At 39.8% G+C, this 22,734-nt stretch overlaps 3 protein-coding genes across 5 annotated transcripts; 1 reads left to right on the top strand and 2 right to left on the bottom strand.

Moving 5' to 3' along the window:
• Positions 1-368: 368 nt before the first annotated feature.
• Positions 369-12,272, bottom strand: reep1 (receptor accessory protein 1). Its single transcript, XM_077620751.1, has 8 exons — positions 11,679-12,272; positions 10,233-10,305; positions 9,180-9,256; positions 8,893-9,013; positions 8,503-8,616; positions 6,708-6,874; positions 2,696-2,858; positions 369-1,280 (listed from the first exon to the last, which is right to left on the bottom strand). Exons 1-8 carry the CDS (start codon positions 11,708-11,710, stop codon positions 1,209-1,211), a joined length of 819 nt encoding a protein of 272 aa, XP_077476877.1. The 5' UTR covers positions 11,711-12,272; the 3' UTR covers positions 369-1,208.
• bend3 (BEN domain containing 3) lies at positions 11,882-18,689 on the top strand. 2 transcript variants are annotated; one of them, XM_077620747.1, is made up of 5 exons: positions 11,882-12,166; positions 12,711-12,785; positions 13,665-13,719; positions 14,617-14,814; positions 16,080-18,689. In XM_077620747.1, exons 3-5 carry the CDS (start codon positions 13,684-13,686, stop codon positions 18,291-18,293), a joined length of 2,448 nt encoding a protein of 815 aa, XP_077476873.1. In that variant the 5' UTR covers positions 11,882-12,166; positions 12,711-12,785; positions 13,665-13,683; the 3' UTR covers positions 18,294-18,689. The 2 variants fall into 2 exon arrangements, with proteins under 2 accessions (XP_077476873.1, XP_077476874.1); XM_077620748.1 differs by having other exon boundaries at positions 14,645-14,814.
• Positions 18,690-19,375: 686 nt separating this feature from the next.
• On the bottom strand, positions 19,376-22,618 carry mtres1 (mitochondrial transcription rescue factor 1). Of its 2 annotated transcripts, none has more exons than XM_077621017.1 (4): positions 22,520-22,618; positions 20,735-21,176; positions 19,836-19,908; positions 19,376-19,762 (listed from the first exon to the last, which is right to left on the bottom strand). In XM_077621017.1, exons 1-4 carry the CDS (start codon positions 22,536-22,538, stop codon positions 19,580-19,582), a joined length of 717 nt encoding a protein of 238 aa, XP_077477143.1. In that variant the 5' UTR covers positions 22,539-22,618; the 3' UTR covers positions 19,376-19,579. The 2 variants fall into 2 exon arrangements, with proteins under 2 accessions (XP_077477143.1, XP_077477144.1); XM_077621018.1 differs by lacking the exon at positions 22,520-22,618 and adding an exon at positions 22,302-22,505.
• Positions 22,619-22,734: the final 116 nt, after the last annotated feature.

A 22,734-nucleotide genomic window follows, 5' to 3' on the forward strand; every position in this document is an offset into this window, starting at 1 on the left:
TCAATAAATGGCCATTTCATAAAAACGCTTATTCCAAATATTGATTTATTATCAATATATTATCAACACGTGCTATTTTACTCCAGTAGCTACTTGGATTGTACGGAAATGAGTCATTTAAGTAAAAGTCAGTAATTTTTCAGGCTGGATAAGCATGCCAAGGCCTTTCTATCTGGGAAAAAATATTCCAAGAATATAATTTACAGCATTTACAAAAATCCACATAATCTCCAATCAATTAAATCTGTACTGCAATGCACTTTTTTGCTTTGTTAGTTTGTTACCACTATTTTGATCTAAATAGAATCAAATGTAATCTTACAAACTGAATTACTTGACAAAATATCTTTGAACTGAACTGAAATTCTAATTTATTGAAATGCACTTGTACCTGACTTTTTTGGGGGGAGGTGGAATTAAGTGCAGTGATTGCAATTTATCACCTAGTGCAAAATGACAAACATAATAGTTATAAATACTCCAGTTGGACTCACCAGTATTCGGACAGTCCGTGTCTTAGTTTTCCAAAGACTCTTGGAGGCACTCTGCATTTTCCAGCTGCAATTCCAAACTGATAAATGCCATATTTTTTGGGAAAAATCCCTTAACTTGAAGCCAAAAGTGACAAAATGTTAAAACACCTCAATCACATCATGATTAATCTTTTCACCTACTTGTGTAGCGCTAACTGTCCCTTTAAGGCTTGAAGAAGTCGATCATTCAGCTGCATCTTTTGCAACTTTTCATGTTTTTTTTGTTTGTTTTTTGGGACTTGCATCAGTCCCCCATCTTTCAAAACGCTCACCACACAGCAGCCATGCATTTTTGACCATGGCGACTTATTGTTTACGAGGAAAGCCGCGGTACATTCTAGAAAACGACAACTAATAATCAGTGGCCAGACACACATGCGAGTGTCCAGTCACAGCTGACAGATAAAGAAAAAAAATTAAAAATACACGCTGTACATGTGTAATAACGCCTAGCAGGTCTGATCAGCATGGATCTAACACTTTGTTGTCTTTGCTGCATCATCATAACTTTCCTAAAGACAGCCTGTCACAGGTCACTTTGGTAAGACCAAATTCCAAAGCAATGCTGCTCTAGTCACGTAAGGTTCTTTTTTTTTCTGTCGCCCTAAAAAAAAATTTGACGTGTTGCAGCAAGCTGGAGGCAGTCGGAGGCGTCCATGTGCGAGGCCCACGCGATCACATGGCTTCAGTGCTGGAACACACGGCGCTCCTGGATCTCGTGAGAGGCTTTAAGACTCTAAGAGGAGGCTACAGGGAAGAGAGGCAAAGATTAGCCACATGATCACTTTGTTGAAGAAAACACTTGCTTTTTCAGGAGTTATTTTAACTCGCAGCTCCGAGCTCATTCCCGCCAACGTTCAGGGGAGTGCAAACATTTTCTGTTGTTGCAATGGGAAATAATCACCCTGTGAAGATGGAAGCACATTTGATCACATGAATGAACCTTATTTTCTTTATTTTGTTATTAATCTCATTTGAAGTCAACAGGCACGTCAAGTATTTCAAGTCAACCCTTTGACTGCCTAAAGCACATTTTAGCAAAAATGGTCACCCTGTAGAAAACGATAAATGTTTAGAGACCGTAAACAATCACCCTCCGCACCGATTTTTTTGTTTTTATTTATATATATTTTTTAATGTATTTAGATTTTATTTTCTTGATTACTCACTCAACATTACCATTTACATCAAGGGTGTCAGACTCGGGTTGGTTCGCGGGCCGCATTAACGTCAACTTGATTTTATGTGGGCCGGATCATTTTAGATATAATATTTAGATTTTTTAAAAAATAAATGGATTAAAAGAACTGGATTAAAAGCCCTGAATATTCAGTTTTTTATAGATCTAAAACAATGTTTATTTTAGCTTTTTTTAAATATATTTTTAGATTTTACAAATTGATTTTTGAACTAAAAACAGAAAAAATTACAATTACGGATGTAAAAAGGGGGAAAATCAGGAAATTTAATATACATCTATACTCTTCATTTTAATTTGATCCTAAAACAGAAAGTCGGAACTCATGATTTACTTGCTCGGGCCGCACAAAATGATGCGGCGGGCCAGATTTGGCCCCCGGGCCGGCACTTTGACACCTGTGATTTACATAGTAGACCCCCCAAATTGAATCATCAATTAATTCAGTCGTTTTATTGAAAATTATTTACATATAAATACAATTGGCTTCCCATGGCTCGCAATTTCAGACCCAGTGCTGTATATGAACGACATAAAAACATGAGGGAGGAAAAAAAGTCAGAATTCGTGCACGAAAGGGTTAAGACACTTCACTTCAAAATGTTCCCTGTTATGAATTATTCCAGGTCATTCTGAGACCAACGTTACAGCCTTTAACTCACTCGCCAGAATGATCTTCCCCACACCTCCCAGTTCAAACAGATTGGACACCCCGTTGCCAGCGAATGAGTTAAACGCCACCTTTCCAAATTTCAATCACACAGTGAGCAACACGCGTCCGACTCGACTCAATTCTCCACCAGGGGTGATTGTTAATATCTGCAGGTGCACTAAAAACGTGAGGCTCATTTAGCGACACGGCAAATTTGGGACAAAAAACGAGGCCATGGGTGTGTAAAGGCGCACCGCCGTGTTAAAGGCAGGCAGCAGCTGAGCACTCGTAGTGACCAGGCAGAATGGGTACCTCGGGAGCTTTTCTTTTCACCGGGCTGAGCTCAGGAGAGTTTGGAGCCCCCCACGCGCCCTCCGGAGAAGGCGTGGAGGGTGGGGAGGGATCGGGTGTCAGCGACTCCTCCGCCTCTCTTTGGTCTAATGCCAACACCTCAAAGTCAGTCATGTCAAAATCTATAAAGGGGGTGGGACGGTGAGTCATGAATTTTTGCCATCAATTTTCAAGAAACTGACTGACAAAGACCAGCGAATTTGGCCATTAGGGGTAAAAGTTGAGATTCTATACTCTATACCAGACCTGGGCAATTACCGCATTTTCACGACTATAAGGCGCACTTAAAAGTCTGAAATTTTCTCCAAAATAGACAGGGCGCCTTATAATCCAGTGTGCTTTATATATGGAAAACATACCTGTCAACCTCTGCCGATAACTGCCCTTATAAATGATTATTGATTCCCCTTACAAACCCCCCAAAAACCTTACAAACACCGTACGGTGTTTGTAAGGTTTTTTGGGGGTTTGTAAGGGGAATCAATAATCATTTATAAGGGCAGTTATCGGCAGAGGTTGACAGGTATGGGAAAACAATTTTAAATGTGTCATTCATTGAGGGTGCGCCTTATAATGCGGTGCGCCTTATAGTCGTGAAAATACGATAATTCCACAAAGGGCCGCAGTGGGTGCAGGTTTTGGTTCCAAACCACAAGAGGAAACCTTTCCACCAATCTGGTATCTTAGAAGTGCAATCAGTGGATTGCAGTCAGGTGCTTCTTGTTTCAGCAGAATTCTAATTAGTTAAACTGTCTGTGCTGGATCGGTTTTAACAAAAACCTGCACCCACAGAGGCCCAGGTCTGCTCTACGCCCTATACCAGGGGTGGCCAAGTCCGGTCCTCAAGAGCCCCTATCCAGTCTGGGTTCCATATCTCCCTCCTCTACCACACCTGAATCAAATGATCAACTCATCAGCAAGCTGTCCAGAATACCGATCCCAATGATTTGATTCAGGTGTGTTGGTGGAGGGAGACATGGAAAACAGACTGGATAGTGGCTCTCAAGGACCAGACTTGGCCACCCCTGATCTATACCAAAGGTTTCCCCGTTTTTATTGGCCTGTGGCAAGTGATGAAAATATAATGGAATATGGCCCGCACAAGCTTAAACTCAACCTACCTACATTGCACTTCTCAGCTGTAACACTAGACAGCGCTAGTCATTGAAATGGCACTTCTCTATTGGCTAAAGGATCAAAATCTGACAAAATGTAGTTCAATTTTTTTTACATAAATGAATTCTTGGTTTTCCAAAGTTTGGCACTGAAAGAGTATGGTGTGTATGACATTGAGCTCAAGGAGTGAACCCAGTGCTGACATTTAGCGACCGACTAAGAATAGCCTGTGAAAGTAACTTTGTAATTGGCAGTGAATCCCAAGAAACGCACCTGTCATCATAAATGAAGTCTTGGTCAATCAAGAGACTAGCTATCACCTTCCAAATTGTATTTTCAATTTATGAACTGACAATATAGTATGTAAAAGCCAACTGGTCTGAACGTAGCATGCCGTATGCCTCATTAGCTTGCTATCATATTTATGTTTTCAATGTAACGTTCGCTGCATATTGTAAATTATTTTCATATTGTAAATTATTTTCATATTGTAAATTATTTTCATATTGTAAATTATTTTCATAGTGTAAATTATTTTCATATTGTATTTTTTTTCATATTGTAAATTCATATTGTAAATTCTCTTCATATTGTAAATTCTCTTCATATTGTAAATTCTCTTCATATTGTAAATTATTTTCATATTGTAAATTCATATTGTAAATTATTTTCATATTGTAAATTCATATTGTAAATTATTTTCATATTGTAAATTCATATTGTAAATTATTTTCATATTGTAAATTCATATTGTCAATTATTTTCATATTGTAAATCCATATTGTAAATTATTTTCATATTGTAAATTCATATTCTAAATTATTTTCACATTGTAAATTCATACTGTAAATTCAGATTGTAAACTATTTTCATATGGTAAATTCAGATTGTAAATTCTTTTCATATTGTAAATTCAGATTGTAAATTATTTTCTTATGGTAAATTCAGATTGTTAATTATTTTCATATTGTAAATTCAGATTGTAAATTATTTTCATATTGTAAATTCAGATTGTAAATTATTTTCATATTGTAAATTCATATTCTAATGCATATTGTAAATTATTTTCCCTCAATCTGGAGGATGTCGCACTTACAAAATAAAATTACTTCAACACTGGTTGGTATACTGAAGTCACAAAACTGGCTTAGCAACCTTAAATAAGAGGGCGGAGCCTTGGCGAAAGGTCAATTGGCATTAACGATACTATGAAATGGTATTCATCAAAAAATGAAAATGACCGCACAAATCAATTTTTTTTAGAAAATGAATGTGGCACTGAAATCTCTGTTTTTACCCTTTTGCGGTTATTGCTTCCAAAAAATTGCATCAAGCAATGCCCACTTTTTGTAGCGAATTTGGTTGTAACATCACAACAAGAAATGATGATCATAGCGTGAATATATGGATAGCAAGTGGGCGAGGCCAAGGCTGCTGATAGAGATTAAGCCATTTCTGTTACTTTTTGGGATGCGTTTGTGTCCAAAATATGATCTAGTAGCCAAGATTTTAAACTGTGAGAAAAGTCAGAAACGTCAGAAATAGCATGAAAAAAATCCAATCTGCCAAATTATTTTTACAATATAATTTTTAATGGGCCCTAATGAGTTTGAGTGTTTTAAGAGCGCCACATGTGGCTCGAGAGCTGCGCGTTTGCCACCCCTGTGTCAAAGTGATACAGCTTGACTATGACGTGAGCTTTGCGAGCTAAATTTAGAGATTTTTCTCAGGATGCTGACTTTTGATGTTTTTTTAAACAATGATGTGACATATTTAAGAGCAATGTTGTACTAAACCTTTAACACAGGTGATGATAAAAACGATTACGATGAAATGCGCTAAAACCGCCAATAGACAATAATAACCCACAAGTGAAGAAAATGCAAAGCACTTTGCTGATGTAATACGGCCCAAAATGATAGGAAGCAACTTTCTGTAAGTCATCGTTCAAAATAGTACAAATTATGTTATCCTCCAACACATGACTAGCGCGTGAAAAAAATGAAACAATGCTATCAAGGAAAAATAACAGTGCTCATATGATATAACATGAGTAACAAATCCCTCCAGCTATAGTGCATGTGAGCATTATCACAGGACGCACTGGCCCGTTTAAAACAGGAAGGTGACCTGGGGAGAGCGGTCCGATGATGGGGGGGTGGGGGGTCTCAAGATAGGCATGCACAAAAGAGTGAAGTAAACAATTTCTAAACCCATTAAGCAACTTAAAGCATAACTGACATGATAAGCAGACACATCATTCTGCCTATTCTTATATTTCACATGACCGTAAAAAGGTTTCATTGACATCGGCCAATTAATCCCCTTATTAATGATTGCAATTCCCCTTAATAAGCGATTTTAAAAAGTCAAAATATATATTTTGCACATATTTACTCACATAGGGCGCATTTAAAAGTCTAAAATTTTCTCCAAAGTGGACGGGTGCCCAATCTGTATGCAATGAATTCAAGATTCTGTAGATGTCGCTGTATGACGATGACAGCTTGACTGTCTTGGTACATTGCTTGCTGACGTGCTATATTTATATAGTGAAAAGGCGCAAGGATGCGTGCGCATATCATGCTTAATGCATGACAATATTAGCAGTCGACGATTACGTTTTCGCCTGCTACCAGTGACCGAGACGATCCAAAATGGGTAAAACGAGAACGGTTTTACAAAAACTTACTTTTAAAAAATCCTGTACAAAAGTTGTTATGCGGCGTCCACAATTTGAAATGATTCAAAAATGTATAAAATACGGGAAAACTTATAAGTTGCCAGGTATGCATTGATGTCATATCACGAACCCTCCCGACCGGTTCGCATTTCTCGACTATTCCGGTTCAGCAGCTCACCTTTATTGTAGCTCTCAGACTTGCTTCGCATCATGGTGCGGGCCCGGTGCTGAGCCGCCGCTTCCGCTCTGGTGGGCTGCATGGTACCGTCTGTGTCCGACTCGTACGCCGCGAGATCTTGCATGCTGAAACTCCTCAACCTGTCTGTCAGAACCCCTTGGCCCTAACGCATAACGGATAAAGCAAAGGGGAATTAGTATATGGAAGGTCATGAGTAATTAAGGCTTTTGTATTTAACTCCTTGACTACTAAATATGTTGTGTTCAATGGCAAAGAACTTACAAAAAGATTAGATTCCTTCTTTCATCTTACAAAATAGCTCTTTTATACTGTTTTTCGTTCTTTACTTATGAGCAGTTGTACATCAAAAACATTGTTTATACATCTTTGGCAGTGATTGAGTGAACTTGTTTATGCAAAGCATGCTTTCACATGGTTTAAAGTTAAACACTGCAGCAGCAATTCAATTCGGATCAACATTTACAGGAAAGTCAATCTATCTTTGATAGTGCTTCGTCTTAAGGGTCACTAGAGCCTAACTTAGATGGTCTTTGCCAGAAATATTAATCTTTTTGGAATTTTCAGGAAGCGACATTCAGACCTATTGACTGTGGCTCTACTGAAACTTAAGGCAAGGGCGGGTCTAGAAAAATATTTATGGGGTGGGGGGGACTTTTTAAAAAGGGGGCAAATACTTCATGATGGTGCAATGCATCGTTAATTCTTTGAACAATGATATCATATTCCGCGACAATTCAATTCAACTGTTGATTTTGATCAATTGAAAAACCTATGCGAACTGAAACTATGAACAGACAACACAAAAATCAATTTTTTTGGTGTATAACAAATTTGCTGTTGAAACATCAGATTTAGTTAACGATACCGCATTTTGAAATTATAATCACTTTTTACTTCCATCAAATTGTGCTTAATACAGTGGTACCTCAACCTACGACATGCTCGAGGTACGATGAAAATTTCGATCGAATAATTCGCCCGAGATACAATCAAAATTTCGAGATGCGAGAAAGCCAGGTGGCCATGACATGAGAGTCTGTTTATCATTGTAGCGCACTGTCTTTTTTTGCCGCATCTCTTTCGTGTATAACAGATATCTACGAGCACCGAACGATTTATTCAGACGAGTTTTGACCAGGAAACGCAGAACGCGCATGCATGGGCAAAATTTTCGGAATATTTTGAAGGGAATACAACAGCAAACAGCCCATCGATAGCGAACGTGAGGGTGGCGGCGTGGCAAACAGCTAACCCGGCCAGAACGAAGGTAAAAAAATAAATTAACAAAATTAGAATTCAGTTTTGTGTAAAGTTACATTAAACGTATGTTTGAGTGTCTGTATATATTAATCCAAGTTAATTTAAATGTGTTTGTTGCGTTACGAGTGCGTTGTCGTGGCCACCGATTCAAGGTGTCCCTCGCCTCTGGCCCGGAGTCAGCTGAGATAGGCTCCAGCACCCCCGTGACCCTAATGAGGATAAAGCGGTTCAGAAAATGAGATGAGATGATTGTTAAAAAAAAAAAAAAAACTAGTGTTGACTATGTGGCAGATGCATTTAGATATTGAATCAGTTTTTTAAAGGAATCGTATATCAGTGCTACAAAAGGAAGTTCCATACTATCTTTCATTATTAAATATCAGGATCATTTCAATGTGCTAGATAGAGCCAATCAGAAGGCAAGCCTGTCTGTGGATCCACCCCTGGTCTAGTGGTTAAGCATGATACCCTGACTTCAACTCTCCCAAAAACGACCAGAGTCAGCATTACCTTTGTTGCAGCCATGACTGCAGCGGTGGCGGCCACATTAAGCCCCCTTCTCCCATAATGCACCAGGGTGTCGTAGCTTTTGTCTTTCGCTTGATGGATGTAGTCGTCAATATCCTGGGGCAAGGAGCGAAACAAAAACACGTCTATTTGCGTGTAACTGCTTGATTGAGTCACATCTGATTTCGCTCAACACGTAGAGAAATAGACACTTTGCAACACAACAAGAGTGAATTAGCACAAAGACGTGTTTGTTCCCTGGATAGCCGAGAACTTCAAATGTTGTTAAGGGAGAGGGGAATTAGTGGAACAATTTAAGTCAAGGATGGTGTTTTTCTCCTTTTGCTTTTCTTAGACTACACGTGACGAAAAAAACAAAAGGTCAAAGTTCACCTTTTCTTTGGAGGAAAGAGTGGGGTGAACGAATTTCCTGTAAAGCACACTGGAGCCTTTAGTGTACGGCGACAATAACCACACCACAAAGGCTATCTTCAGTTCATAGTAGAAAGGAAGCCTGGAATGAATGTGATGACACACATACAAACAGTCAAGTGCTTGCTCCTCACAATCACTTTCAATTGTTTTCATGGAACAAAGGCTTTATTTTGACGTGAACATTACGCCAAACACCAAAAGGTGTACACGAGGAAATGCAAACGTAAAGTTATAAGACTACTTACCAGCAAAGAAACATATCTGTAAATACTTCTACAGATGTGAATAGGGCAAATATAATCCAGTACATCATCCATTTCACCTATAAAAAAAACAATGCAAAAATAAGAGATTACAGGTACTGAAATTTGCATCGCACATGCAAAAATCCCAAATTAAAAAAAAGGAAAACATTTTTAGTAGAGTGGATTATTGCAATAGCATAATTAGAAACCTTGAGAAAAAAATATCAATCAGGAACACCAATCTGAATTGTTATATACAAAATAATGACAGTAGAGCTGAAACAAATGATGATAACAATACATTCCAGAGAAGGCACTTTTTCAGTCCTTTTTCAATTCAAAACACTTTGTCATCTATTCGGGCCAAGACAGTAGATCAATACCGTGATTGGTGTGGACTCATCAATTCTCATTTGCACTCAGTAAACTATCAATAACAAAAAGACACAATATTTACCCTAACCTTAGATCAGGGGTGTCAGACTCGGGTTGGTTTGCGGGCCGCTTTAACGTCAACTTGATTTCACGTGGGCCGGACCATTTTAGATATAATATTTAGATTTTTTTTTTTGTAAATAGATTAAAAGAACTGGATTAAAAGCCCTGAATATTCAGTTTTTATTTATCTAAAACAATGTGTATTTTAGCTTTTTTTAAAATATATTTTTAGATTTTACAAAATGATTTTTGAACTAAAAACACAGAAAAAATGGGATTAAAAAATTACAATTAATGATTTAAAAGGGGGGAAATCAGGAAATTTAATATACATCTATACTCTTCATTTTAATTTGATCCTAAAACAGAAAGTCGGCACTCATGATTTACTTTACCGGGCCACACAAAATGATGCGGTGGGCCAGATTTGGCCCCCGGACCGCCACTTTGACACATGTACCTTAGAGGCTATCACCAAAACACTATGTACCAATAGAAATATACATCTGGCAGTCATTTCAAAATATATAAACAAATTAAAACCAAAACATGCATATTTAAGCCCTGACTAAAGTAAATATGAGGGTGTGGTGTAATAAAAATAAACATACTCACATATTCTTTGACATCTTTTGACTTGACGGCTTTATATGATGAGTAGGCAGGATATAGCGTACCAAAAACCAGTCTAGAAGAAAACAATATCAATACAAAAAATAAGAAACAAATCAATATTAACTAATTTACTGACAGTGCAGGTATTGTGAAATATTCAGTCTGTGTTCTGGTAGTTAAACAAAATTAGTATTATTAAAAACGCCCTTCATTTTATTGGGTGCCACTGACGGCGCTAGACGTCCAATCCATTTCGACTGGGAAGGCTGTCCATTTACCTCCTCCCGGTCAAATTGGATTCTATCGCCGTCAATGGCAGTGAAAGATGAGCATTCACATCTAATTTAAATGAATGCCAGCAAGAGTTAAGTGCAGTTGCATTGGACGTCTATCACAATCAATGGCAGGCAAAGTGTGGAAAATTTTTACAAGACCAGGATATGAATCTACTGTACATACTTGATAAGGGTATGTATTAAATCTGCAAAAGTCAACATTGTAGTCAATATTAGTCCCACTACTGTACATAGAAGAAAGCTAAATTGGAAAAAATAGAATTATTATTAATATACACGTTGAAACCTTAAACTTTGACTCAATTCACGCACGTCTTTATTTCATAATGATGTCATCATTTACAACGCGTATAATAAAGCTGCCATGAGAAATAAGACTTGGGTACGCCAGGTTGTTGGTGGTGGTGGGGGGTCAAAGTTAGCATGCGACCCGGCTAAGGTGCATCGTGGCCCGGCCAACAGCTGAGGAAGAACCCGATCAAGTTACTTCTGGCCCATATCTCCCCAAGTACAAATAGATACACTTGTCGGAGATCACCATTTTGTTAAGTGTACACACACACACACATACGCTTTATATTTTGGACTCGGCCATGGTGAATTTAGACTGGTAAATTTAATTAGCGATTTTATTTACATTCTGTTACATGCAATGACGCTGAAACGTACGCACCGGTAATAATGGCAATTCCGATAAATGTGTTCTTTTCGTGACTTGAATAACATGACTGGCTGTAACCCGAGAAGGGTGACCCATCCCTTTTTGTGTTTTTCAGACATCAACACATTATTATCATTGAGTTACCGCCCAGTCACATATTGACTCGCTTATTTTGTATCGTCGCGATACAAAAAAAGAAAAAAGAAAGAAAGGATAAACACTGTCAGTCAGCTATTTAGAAGCCTGTTGAAAATAAACATAACCACCTCCAGCATTCCAGCATTGGTTCATACCATGCATGGTATTATTGCATGCATTTAAATGGTTACATTCTTTTTTTTTTGATAGACACAAATAAATAATATATTATCTCCAGCGGGGGGAAAAACGCCTGCTCGAACGGCGCCTTCCCCAAAGCGACAAAATCGATTTAGCGATTATAATCATCACGCTTCCATGTTAATTGATTGAAAATGATTAATGACTTACACCACCACTCTGGAGATGATCCAGGAAACCATTGCGCCGGAGAGGCGACCAAACGCGCTGTCTTCTGCCGAGGAGGAGTTCCCTCCTCCCGGATCCGATGATGACAGGCGAGGGAGTCGAACGCTCGGCACGGGCACGAGCACGCTCTGCACGCGCACAGCGACGTCGTGCAATACTACATTTGGCCACGAGGGGCACTGTTTCACCGCACAACAAGCATCATTTTTTTTCCCAGTGGTACTGAATAATATCTCTTTTTTTAGTATTCAACATCATCAACACTAGATAGTTATTAGTTACTCTGTTAGCAGATGGCGAATGAGTTGTGCGGAAATGACAGCAGGCGCAAACATGGCGACGTCAGAAACACGTCACGAGAAAGAGCATAGGACTGGAGCCAGGGAGAGGAAATGAGCAACAACCGTTATTTCGGGTGACATTGAGCGAACACGGCGCAAACATCTTAAAAGGACTAGCCACTCACCAAGGTGAGCTTTAAACTCCCAAACACACGCTTTTTGCGTTTTTTTTTTGTTGCACCCCGACAGTAGCATCAAATTAGCACTAGCTACAGCAGGACGATGGCTTGTTCCACGCAAACACTTCAACAATCTCACTCCAATTTACCTATAATACAGTACTTTAATTCAGTGGTGTATTATAGGTAAATTGGAGTGAGGTTGTGGAATTTTTATTTAGGTGTGAGGGTGAAAAAGAGCCGTTTTCCTTGGTGCAAGATTTTCAATATGTCATTTGGTTGACGGAATGCGGAAGTATCGTGGTTGGGACCTCACAGCTGATTTATTGACGAATTGGCGTCACGTCAATGTGTCAATGACACAAGATGTGATCACAGACTGTGTCACTATGCTGGCGTGCGTGGCAACATTGACAAGTTCATGGGTTATTCGATGACATGATGGGCCACGTTTACGTTTCATACCCAACAATGTTCGGCCATGGGTCCCGCACAGGTCAAGACGTCATCTAACGGAACACCGTTTTTCCCCTCGCGTCTTTGTTTACTCTCAGATCTGCGACAGACGGGGACCAAAATAGGGATTGCAAGATGTAGATTGGTTTCAAGAGCAACCTGGAACACTACAGGTGAGCAAATTAAATCCTATATGGTTTGCAATGTTTATATGAATTCATGTTGGAATGAGTTAGGGCTGGGCAATGGTTTGAAATTTTGATCGCGATTAATCGCATTCTGTATTCTTTGGGTTCCACCCAATGGATAAAAAGCTCACGAGCACTCAGAATATGGCGATACAATAATTAACTGTATAATGGAATGCTGGTCTTTGATTGCCACTGATAGCGGTAGACATCGAATTTTGACTAAAATGTGGCGAAAATAGACTGAGTTAAAATTTATTAATTGTTCATAAATATATGTTCACGTTTAGGTAACCTTAGAATTAATACAGACATGGCTCTTTTTTCAGTACTTTTTATTCTCAAAAAATGAATTAAACTGGTCATTTTAACTCATTGGCTCGCATTGACAACCATGGACAACAAAGTTCAAAAATTGATTGGATGTCTTCTACTGATAAATTAATTAGAAGGATGGTGCATTTTGGCCCATAGAACAAATTTGATATTTTAAAAACTTTTCGGGCTGCCACTGACAGCACTAGATGTCCAATCAATTGGCGGAGGGACGTGTGGCAGCCAATCAATGAATGTTGGTGGTAAGGGTTAGGTTGACTCTGAAACAGAATGGCAAGAGAAGTTAACATCCTTGGAAATGTATTGGTCCATTTATAGATAGAACACCTATTGTGAGTTTTGCTCTTAAAACCATCTGCTTTGACAAAAAGCACTAAAACATTGAAAGTTAAAAATTGAGGTCAATGAGTTCACATGTAAAGCTGATGATACACTGCATTTTAGGTTCATTCCTAAAGTTCCATCCCGATATCTAACATTTTATGACTCGTTTTGATTTACAGTATACAATAATAATGTTTCTTTTAGGCTATGAATTCCTCTGAGCATGGGGACGCTTCAGATGGAAAAATGCTTGAAAAAGGTATGTCTCTGTTCAAAACATGGATTTGGAATAAACCATATGTGTTGATGGGAAGTTATTACATGAAGAACAATTACGATTTAATAAGGACTCATCAGTGGGGGAGTCTCCGATTTGGACTCAGCCATGATGGGATGACTGTGATGTTAGTTGAACACACACGCTCGGTGTTACACACACATTAATAGATTGGAAGCTTTAACTTTCTATGACCTGACGTCCATGTGTGGACATCACATTTTTGGTTGTCACAAGACTACAATATTACATTTTGGACTACGTCAACTCGATGTCATGTGGGCCGGACCATTTTAGATATAATATTTAGATTTTTTTAAATAAATGGATTAAAAGAACTGGATTAAAAGCCCTGAATATTCTAAAACCATGTTTATTTTAGCTTTTTTAAAATATATTTTTAGATTTTACAAAATGATTTTTGAACTAAAAACTGAAAAAAATGATTAAAAAAGTACAATTATTGATTTAAAACGGGGAAAATCAGGAAATTTAATATACATCTATACTCTTCATCTTAATTTGATCCTAAAAAGGAAAGTCGGCACTCATGATTTACTTTCCCGGGCCACACAAACTGATGCGGCGGGCCAGATTTGGCCCCCGGGCCACCACTTTGACACGTGTCTTAGAAGGTTAAAAAAAATGGTCACACACTCTTGATCGTTAGCGTACGACTGTCATTTCAACCTCTCACTTGCTCTGGAAGTTAAGATATCTGCCATTATTTTGTTTGGTGACTTCTGGGAAAATACTGGCCTTTGGTTACCCTTCGTCCTCGATTATCCGTCAGAAAAATTCAAGTCTATTTTGTTTTGTTATTTATCAAACCAGCTTCTTTCCACTTGTGTACACATGAAGTTATCTTTCTCTTTTAAGAGACACGATCATCTGTGTCTGTTGTCAGAACACAAGCATGGTAAAAAAGACCAGCCTGAGGACTTGGCTTTCTGGGAAGAACCCAGAAGCCATGGAGACTCTCCTGGGTATACTGAGGCTGGGAAACGATCTTCTTCAGAAATGGAACCAGACTCTAAGCAGTCTTTAAGCGGCAAGAGAGTCAGAGTCACAGGAGAGGTGAGTTTAATCCGATTCATTAAATATTACAGGACACCCAATTCAAAATACAGTGGTACCTCGACCTACAATCAGCTCTACCTACGACATGCTCGAGGTACAATGAAAATTTCGATCGAATAATTCGCCCTAGATACGATCAAAATTTCGAGATGCGACCAAGCCAGGTGACATGAGAGGCTGTTTATCATTGTAGCACACTGTCTTTTTTTCCGCATCTCTTTCGTGTATAACAGATATCTACGAGCACTGAATGATTTATTCAGACGAGTTTCTCCTACGCATCGACCAGGAAACGCACAACGCGCATGCGCGGGCAAAAAGAGGGCTTTCTGGGCAATGAAGTATACTCGTGCACACACCGATAGCCAATGGCACCCTTTCTCAGAATAAAACTTAATTACCCACAATCAATACGTGGGTAGGCTGTTATTCCTTCCTTAGCCTGTTAGCTCCCACGATCGCTCATTCAAGACTACTTCTCGTTGGCAAGTGGTCGTGCGTTATCCTATTGTGAGGACATTTGTGTGCATCATTTTCGGAATATTTTGAAGGACATTCAACAGCAAACAGCCCAACGATAGCGAACGTGAGGTTGGAGGTGTGGCAAACAGCTAACCCACAGAACGAAGGTAAAAAAAAAAAATTAAAACCAAATTATTTATTTAATTAATTAATTAAATTTGTTTGTTCCGTTACGAGTGCGTTGTCTTGGAAAGTCCCCCCAAAACCCCAACCCACCCCCTCTGCGTCTCTCTCCCATCGGCGAAATCCGCCCAATTTTAGTTATATTAAACACATTTTATTACTATTAAACCACTAGTTATGTGTTACTTTGTTAATAGATGGCGAATTAGAAGAAATAAAACATATTTTCCAATCCAATATCCTGTTTTTGATGTTTTTTTCAGAGGGTTGGAACGAATTAATTTGTTTTTAGTTCATTTCAATGGGAAACGTTCGCTCGAGTTACGAAAAGCTCGACATACGGATTAAGATCGTATGTTGAGGTACCGCTGTACTGCATTTTTTTAAAGCAAAATATATACTACACTCCCACACGATGTGTGCCTTAAAATTATAGTGAATTGGTCACAATCGCTCTTAAAGGTGTTTTCTAAAGAAAATAAAGAACATTGAATGGATTCATTCCTTGGTCAATTTATCATTGTTGTCCGCATATAAGCCGTACCCTTTTTTTTAGTTACAAATATGGCTTACATGCGAGAAAATACGGTACATATTTTGCCATTTGCTTTATCTAGATGAGGGAGCAATTGGCAGACGAAGGCAGAAGACATGAGCCTCTGTGTCTCAGGACAAATGAAGAGTTGAGGGACAACCTCCCCAGCAAATCCAGGTTTTCATATAGAAAGCCTCTCTTCAGCATCTCCCACCGAATCTTAGAGAAGAAGAACACAGCCATTCTAGAGCAGCAAACGGGTCAAAGTCCTGGAAACGCTTTCAACTCGAGCAGCTTCTCTTCCACTCAGCCGGGCCTCCCCCAGGAAAACGACTCATCGGAGGCTTACCCAATTCTGGACGATACCAGCCAAGCGTGGTCCAAAGACTCAAACATCTACCCTCTGATTGAAAAGATGTTTTTCATTCTCAATAGCCTTAGCTCCAGCATGACTCAGCTACACAGCAAAGTGGACCTGTTAAGTCTGGAAGTCATGCGAATAAAGAAGCAAATCAAACCGGCGCAGACGGTGACGGAGTTCCAGCCTCCTCCGGAATATCTGCTAACGAGCGAGGAGTTGAACCCTCTCATGGAGCAGACGTCCAGCGCCGGAGAGCTGGCCTGTCGCTTGCTCGTTCACCTTTTCCCCCAATTGTTCAAAGCCAGGGAGTGCTCCCACGAGTGTTTGGCAGGGATGAGATCGCTGGAATCTTTACACTTGCAGCTGATCCGCAACTACGTGGAGGCGTGTTATCCCTCGGTCAAAGACAACAGCGTGTGGAAGGGAGAGTGCCTCCCGCAGATCAACGACTTTTTCAATCGCTTTTGGACCCAGAGGGACATGGAGAGCGCCCGACTGCTCAGGAAACAGACCCCGACGGGAGACAAGCTAAGGGCGGAGAATTCTCCGGCGTATCGCTTGATAAACGAGCAGGGGCGGGAGGAGCTCCTCTCGCAGGACAACCCGCAGTGCGGATTGGTCGGAATATTCAACGATCAAGCTACGGAGGAGCTGGATGAACTGTCCTCGCCCGAAGACCTGGTCGTTTTCCTCATTCATCGACTCTTCCCTGAGATTTACGAAGAGGGGAACAGAGTCCCCGAGGGCTGCTTAAACAACGTGGGTCAACTGATTCTAGACTCCGACAGGATGGACGTCATCAAGAAGTACATGGAAACCAATTATCCGGACGTGCCCGAGGAGAGTTGGCTTCAAGTGTGCGTTCAGCACATGGAGGACGCGCTGGACGGTCCTCACAGCAACGGCAACGCCAGCGAAAGCGAAAACCTGAACGACGAAAACTACGAGCCGGCCAATATGTCCGAGGACCTTTCCGCACTCAAGCTGCCGGAGACGTGCGACCACGAGAGACCCTCTCGCAAGTCCAAAAAGTCTCTGCTATCGCCGATGGATTTTGACAATCTGGAGATCCCCAAACCAAACTTTGCCGTCCCCCGCGAGTTCCTCTTGTCCAAGGAGCAATTGAAGTATAACTATGAATGTAGCTTGTCCATCGGGAACTTTGCCTCGCGATTGCTGGTCCTAATGTTCCCCGAGCTCTTCACCCAAGAGAACGCCAGGAAGCTGTACAACTGCAGCGGTTCTCTTGGTAAGAAGCAGCTAGATCCCTTACGCGTGAACCTGATCCGCCATTACGTGCAGCTGGTCTACCCGCGGGCCAGGAACGACCGCGTGTGGATGCTGGAGTTTGTGGGCAAACTCGACGAGAGGTGCCGGAGACGCGATACGGAGCAGAGGAAATCCTACCTGCAGCACCGGAAAGCGTACGGTCACGACGCCGAACAGGACTTTTTCCTCAAGCAGATCCACCCGGATTTCGCCAGGGAGGATTCCGACATTCCCGCCTTACCCCCTGAGAAAAGCAGTAAAGACTTTTGCAAAATTCCCATGGAGGAACTGATCGTTTCCAAGCCCGACTTCCCGGTCCCACCGGCTTACCTCCTCTCCGACACGGAGGTCCGTGAAATAGTTCAGCAGAGTCTATCGGTGGGGAACTTTGCCGCACGACTTTTGGTGCGCCTTTTCCCCGAGCTCTTCACGCAGGAGAACTTGCGGCTGCAGTACAACCATTCGGGAGCTTGCAACAAGAAACAGCTGGACCCGGTTCGCCTGAGACTGATCCGTCACTACGTGGAAACGGTGTACCCCGTGGAGAAGATGGAGGAAGTGTGGCACTACGAGTGCGTGCCAAGCATCGACGAACGCTGTAGGCGACCTAATCGGAAGAAGTGTGACATTCTGAAAAAGGCCAAGAGGTCTAATTCTGTCTTGTAGTGCCAGCTCTATCCAGACACTGTCATTTTTTTGCACAGCATATAAGCTTAACTTTTACAAACCTGTCCTATTTAGGATGAAGCCAAGCCGTTATGTGTTTCTTCTGTATTACTGGTACTGCTTAATAGCTTAGCTAAAAGCTCCAGATGTATGACTTGTGCAATTATCATTGGATAAAACTTTCAAAAAGCCCATAACTGTCGGTTTATCTAACACATTTTGTAGCCTTCAACAATACTAACAAGAGCAGTAAGTAGTATAGTTTTATATTTTGAGCTTACTGATGTAGCATTGTGTCACTTGATGTAACATGCTAATATTAAGCCTTGTTATAGAGGTTTATACTATCGAATGATAATGGTGGAGCACTTATTTCTAATAAAATCTGGGACTGGTTGTCACAGTTTCTTCTTTTTTGTGAATGTTTGTAAATATTTATTTATTACAGCAGTCGGATTTGACTTCTATTCATTTTTTGTAACTTTATTTTTGTTTTAATAGTAATCAGACACCTTGACACATTGTGTCAACCATCCCAATTACAGGATTGGTTGACACCTGTTATTTGAAAGGGCTCTTATTTAAAAATGTCAGTCAATTTTATGATTTATTACCAGTATTTTTTTTCAAGAACATTCATAAAATCTCATAACATTCCCATTACATCTGGACTCCAAATATGAAGAGTTGATTGGCTTGCTGCCTGCACACAGTTGTTTTTTTCACTGCCTTAAAATATTTCAGTTTTAGATTTGTTTTTTAAATCTATATGATGTAAACAAATGAGACTTGGTGGAATTTTTTAACTATCCTGTACAAACACAATAAAACCATTGTTAAAAGTGACAACCAATTTAAATTAATTGGGTACACCACAATAAAGTCAATGCAAATTTATTAGCTTGTGATTTCCTACTGACATTGCACAATAGTACCCCCTGGTGGTCGAGTTTTAGCAAGCCTGAAAATAGCCTTGTTTTATGTTAACATTGAAAGGTCAAGATCTGATAACTAATATTACATATTAAACGTGAGCCATCAAAAACAGCTGCGAATTAGATTTTTTGAGTCATCAAACAACGTCCATTTAAGTGCGTATTTATTACACAGCAGGCAAGTTTAAGTTGTGGCATATTTCATGCTTAGAATCTCAAGTCCATCCTCCCAGTTTGTCTCAGGACATCTTTTGTAGACGTATCCCAGAAGATGGTATTTGTAAAGCAAACCTTGTCCTTCAAGTACCTCAATGGGCGACTGTTATGACAATTACAATGTTCATATAGACTTCAAGACTTAAAGGCCTCATCCTTGGGTAGCGCTAAAGCCTTCCAGCGTCTTATAGAAACTTTGTATTTTTCGCCATTATTGGATTCACCCAAAACCTGTTTCAGGACAACTCTCATTAACGTAACCGTGTTGGTATCTTGGTTCTCCGACACCACCAGGTCCAACGTGTCCCCGACTCTCACCTAAGTCCGCATAAGTGACAACATAAGTTACAGTACGAGACAAGTTATGTTAACTGCTGTAAACCAAACTCACCGTTTTACTTTTCTTGATAAGCTTTTGTCCATTTAGTCTCAGTTTGTGGCTGTAGAAGCTGTCCTCAATTTTGCTGGGAGGGAGAAAGAAAAAAAAATTGAATGGCTTGAATTGTGTTGCCAGTGTGGCTTGCTGTATCACAACCAAAATCTTTTTTTCCTTATCTAAGATGGCAATACATAATAAAAACAATAAATCCAAGTGAGACTTTATCGACACATTCGCATGAACTAATGATATTCAAGCAGAATTCTCACCGTCAAATTACAATTGTAAAAAGATGTTTACTAAATTGTGGATGAAATTTGTAGTGTACCGTATTGTCTGCACTATAAGGCGCAAAAAAGGCTTCAATTTTCTCAAAAGCTGACAGTGCACCATATACGTCAGGGGTGTCAGACTCGGGTTGGTTCGCGGGCTGCATTAACATCAACTCGATTTCATGTGGGCCGGACCATTTTAGATAAACTTAGAGTTTCTATGAATGGATTAAAAGAACTGAATTAAAATCCCTGAATATTCAGTATTTTATAGATCTAAAACAATGTTTATTTTAGCTTTTTTTTTTTTTTTTATATTTTACAAAATGATTTTTGAACTAAAAACACAGAAAAATATATTTAAAAATTACAATTATTGATTTTAAAGGGGGAAAATCAGGAAATGTAATATACATCTATACTCTTCATTTTAATTTGATCCTAAAACAGAAAATCGGCACTCATGATTTACTTTCCCGGGCCACACAAAATGATGCGGCGGGCCAGATTTGGCCCCCGGGCCGCCACTTTGACCCATGTGATATACATTGGTTAATCACTGTATGAAATTTCCGTTTAGCACAACTCCATCTAGTTCAATAGCTACATATTTTAACATTAATAATGTATGAAACTTACTTGCGTGCCATGTCCAAACCAGCTCTTAAAATGACATCATAACGGAAGGACTGCACATATTTCTCAATGTCTTTATAGTCTTTTGGTATGTTTTGGTCCTCTTCCACCTCATCGTCAGAATCGCTGCTTTCAGGGTCTTTTTCCTCATCTTCCTCATGCACTGGCTTGGCGGCACCTTTCTTCTTGTTGCTTCTGAACCTCAGCTGATGGACTGACCACCTCCTCACGGCATCCTTGCTGCAGAGCGCCGGGCCGTGGCAGCCTAGCGCGGGATAAGCGGAGCAGCCCCACAGCTGGCGTGTATGGATGGTTCTGGGACACCATTCGGTCTGTGCGGGTCCGTAACCGGCCGCTAGTAGATGTCGCGGGTTCAGCCTTCCTAACTGCCTCATGGCAAGAGCTTGTACCATCAAACTGTGCATGTTGGAGCGCCACTCTTTCACTGCAAAACAAGGTTCGTATTTATTAGTATAACGTATACGTATAAGTATGAGTATAACGCACACGTGTGTATAACGCGCAGCCATAATTTGTGACTAAAAATTGCTATCAATTTTTTTTTTTTTTAGTTTTTCTCAGCTTACACCAAGGATTGCACCTGTACTCGTAACTGGCATATGCTGAATACATGTCGCCATGACAAAACATTTATTCACAACATATGGTACGGAAACCTGGTGAAAGAAACTACTACCAATGTGAAAAAAATTCTCAAATGGAATTTACAATTTTAAATCCTTAGTCTAATTCATCACCATAATATTTAGAATTTTTCAAAGTCTGATTCATCATCATCAGATTCACCAAAAAATTGATTACATTCTTATTGAGCGAGGATAGCGCTCCCTGGAGCAACTTTTTAAACATTTTTTACCCCTACTATTACCCTATAAACTTGCCGAAGGCTATTTGGAGAGGGCTGGCTTTTGTAAAAGAAGGTAGATTATCGCCACCTGGCGGACAAAGACAGGTTTTTATGTCTCCCTTTATACATATCGGCTGCAGAGGGCCCATGGTGGTGCTAGATATGCAATCATTTTGCCTGTCACAACTGTCAAACATTTCAAAGTAGCTTCTTTTTCCCTTTCATAGTTGTATCATTGAATATCACAGATAAATTTCCTGAAACATGTATCGATAAATGATAGCCATATTGTGAGATAATCATTACTGTGAGCCTTGCATATCAAATCGGATCCTATTGGGAGCGTAGAACGAGTTTTCGAGCCCTAATGAGCAAAATCGGCATTAAATAATAAAAGTCATTGTATAGGATGGTGACAGCCTATCCAAGCCAATGGAATGGACGTCTAGAGCCGTCAATGGCAGCAAATTAGTTAATTGAGTGCCCTTTAAAGCCCTTTGAAGGTTTCAAACGTTCTACGTTTGAAGTCTCGCGAGACAAAAACCTATTTGTTGTTATGATTGGCAAGAGCATCACATTAGAAAACATCTTAATTCATCAAAAAATGAATGTTGCCCGACAATGACTAGAACGTGTTGTCATTCGTTGTATCTAAGTCAATATTCACCCCTAATTTTAATAACAACCAATAAATACGAGTACTTTTTGGGGTGATTTTGATTCTTCTTAGTGAAGATTCGTTTCCTCTTTTAAGCCGAAAGTGACATTCATCAGGATGAAAGCGACGTGAAGGGAACTCTTAACTCGTTTACGGGAGGTATTGGCAACAGACCTAATTTAAAAAAAACGTATTTTAATATATAGCTAAATTCTAGAACGAACTCGATTATTCCAAACACACGTGGGAAGGAGTAACTTACCAAGAAAATAACCTCTCATAGCTTGTTATGGTACAACAACGTCTTCGACTGTTTGTGCCATCTAGCTGCCTTCTAGTAATGCTGACACCTATCGTTTGGGAGGGTGTATTACTTTTTGGAATGTGTAAATTTTACTTTTTTTGTACATTGGGCTACGCAGTCATTTCGTCTGTAACACTGTACACAAAATTGCACTTTGCATGTCTAATGAGGTT

This window comes from Stigmatopora argus, chromosome 15 (assembly GCF_051989625.1).
Source record: "Stigmatopora argus isolate UIUO_Sarg chromosome 15, RoL_Sarg_1.0, whole genome shotgun sequence".
Lineage (NCBI taxonomy): Eukaryota > Metazoa > Chordata > Actinopteri > Syngnathiformes > Syngnathidae > Stigmatopora > Stigmatopora argus.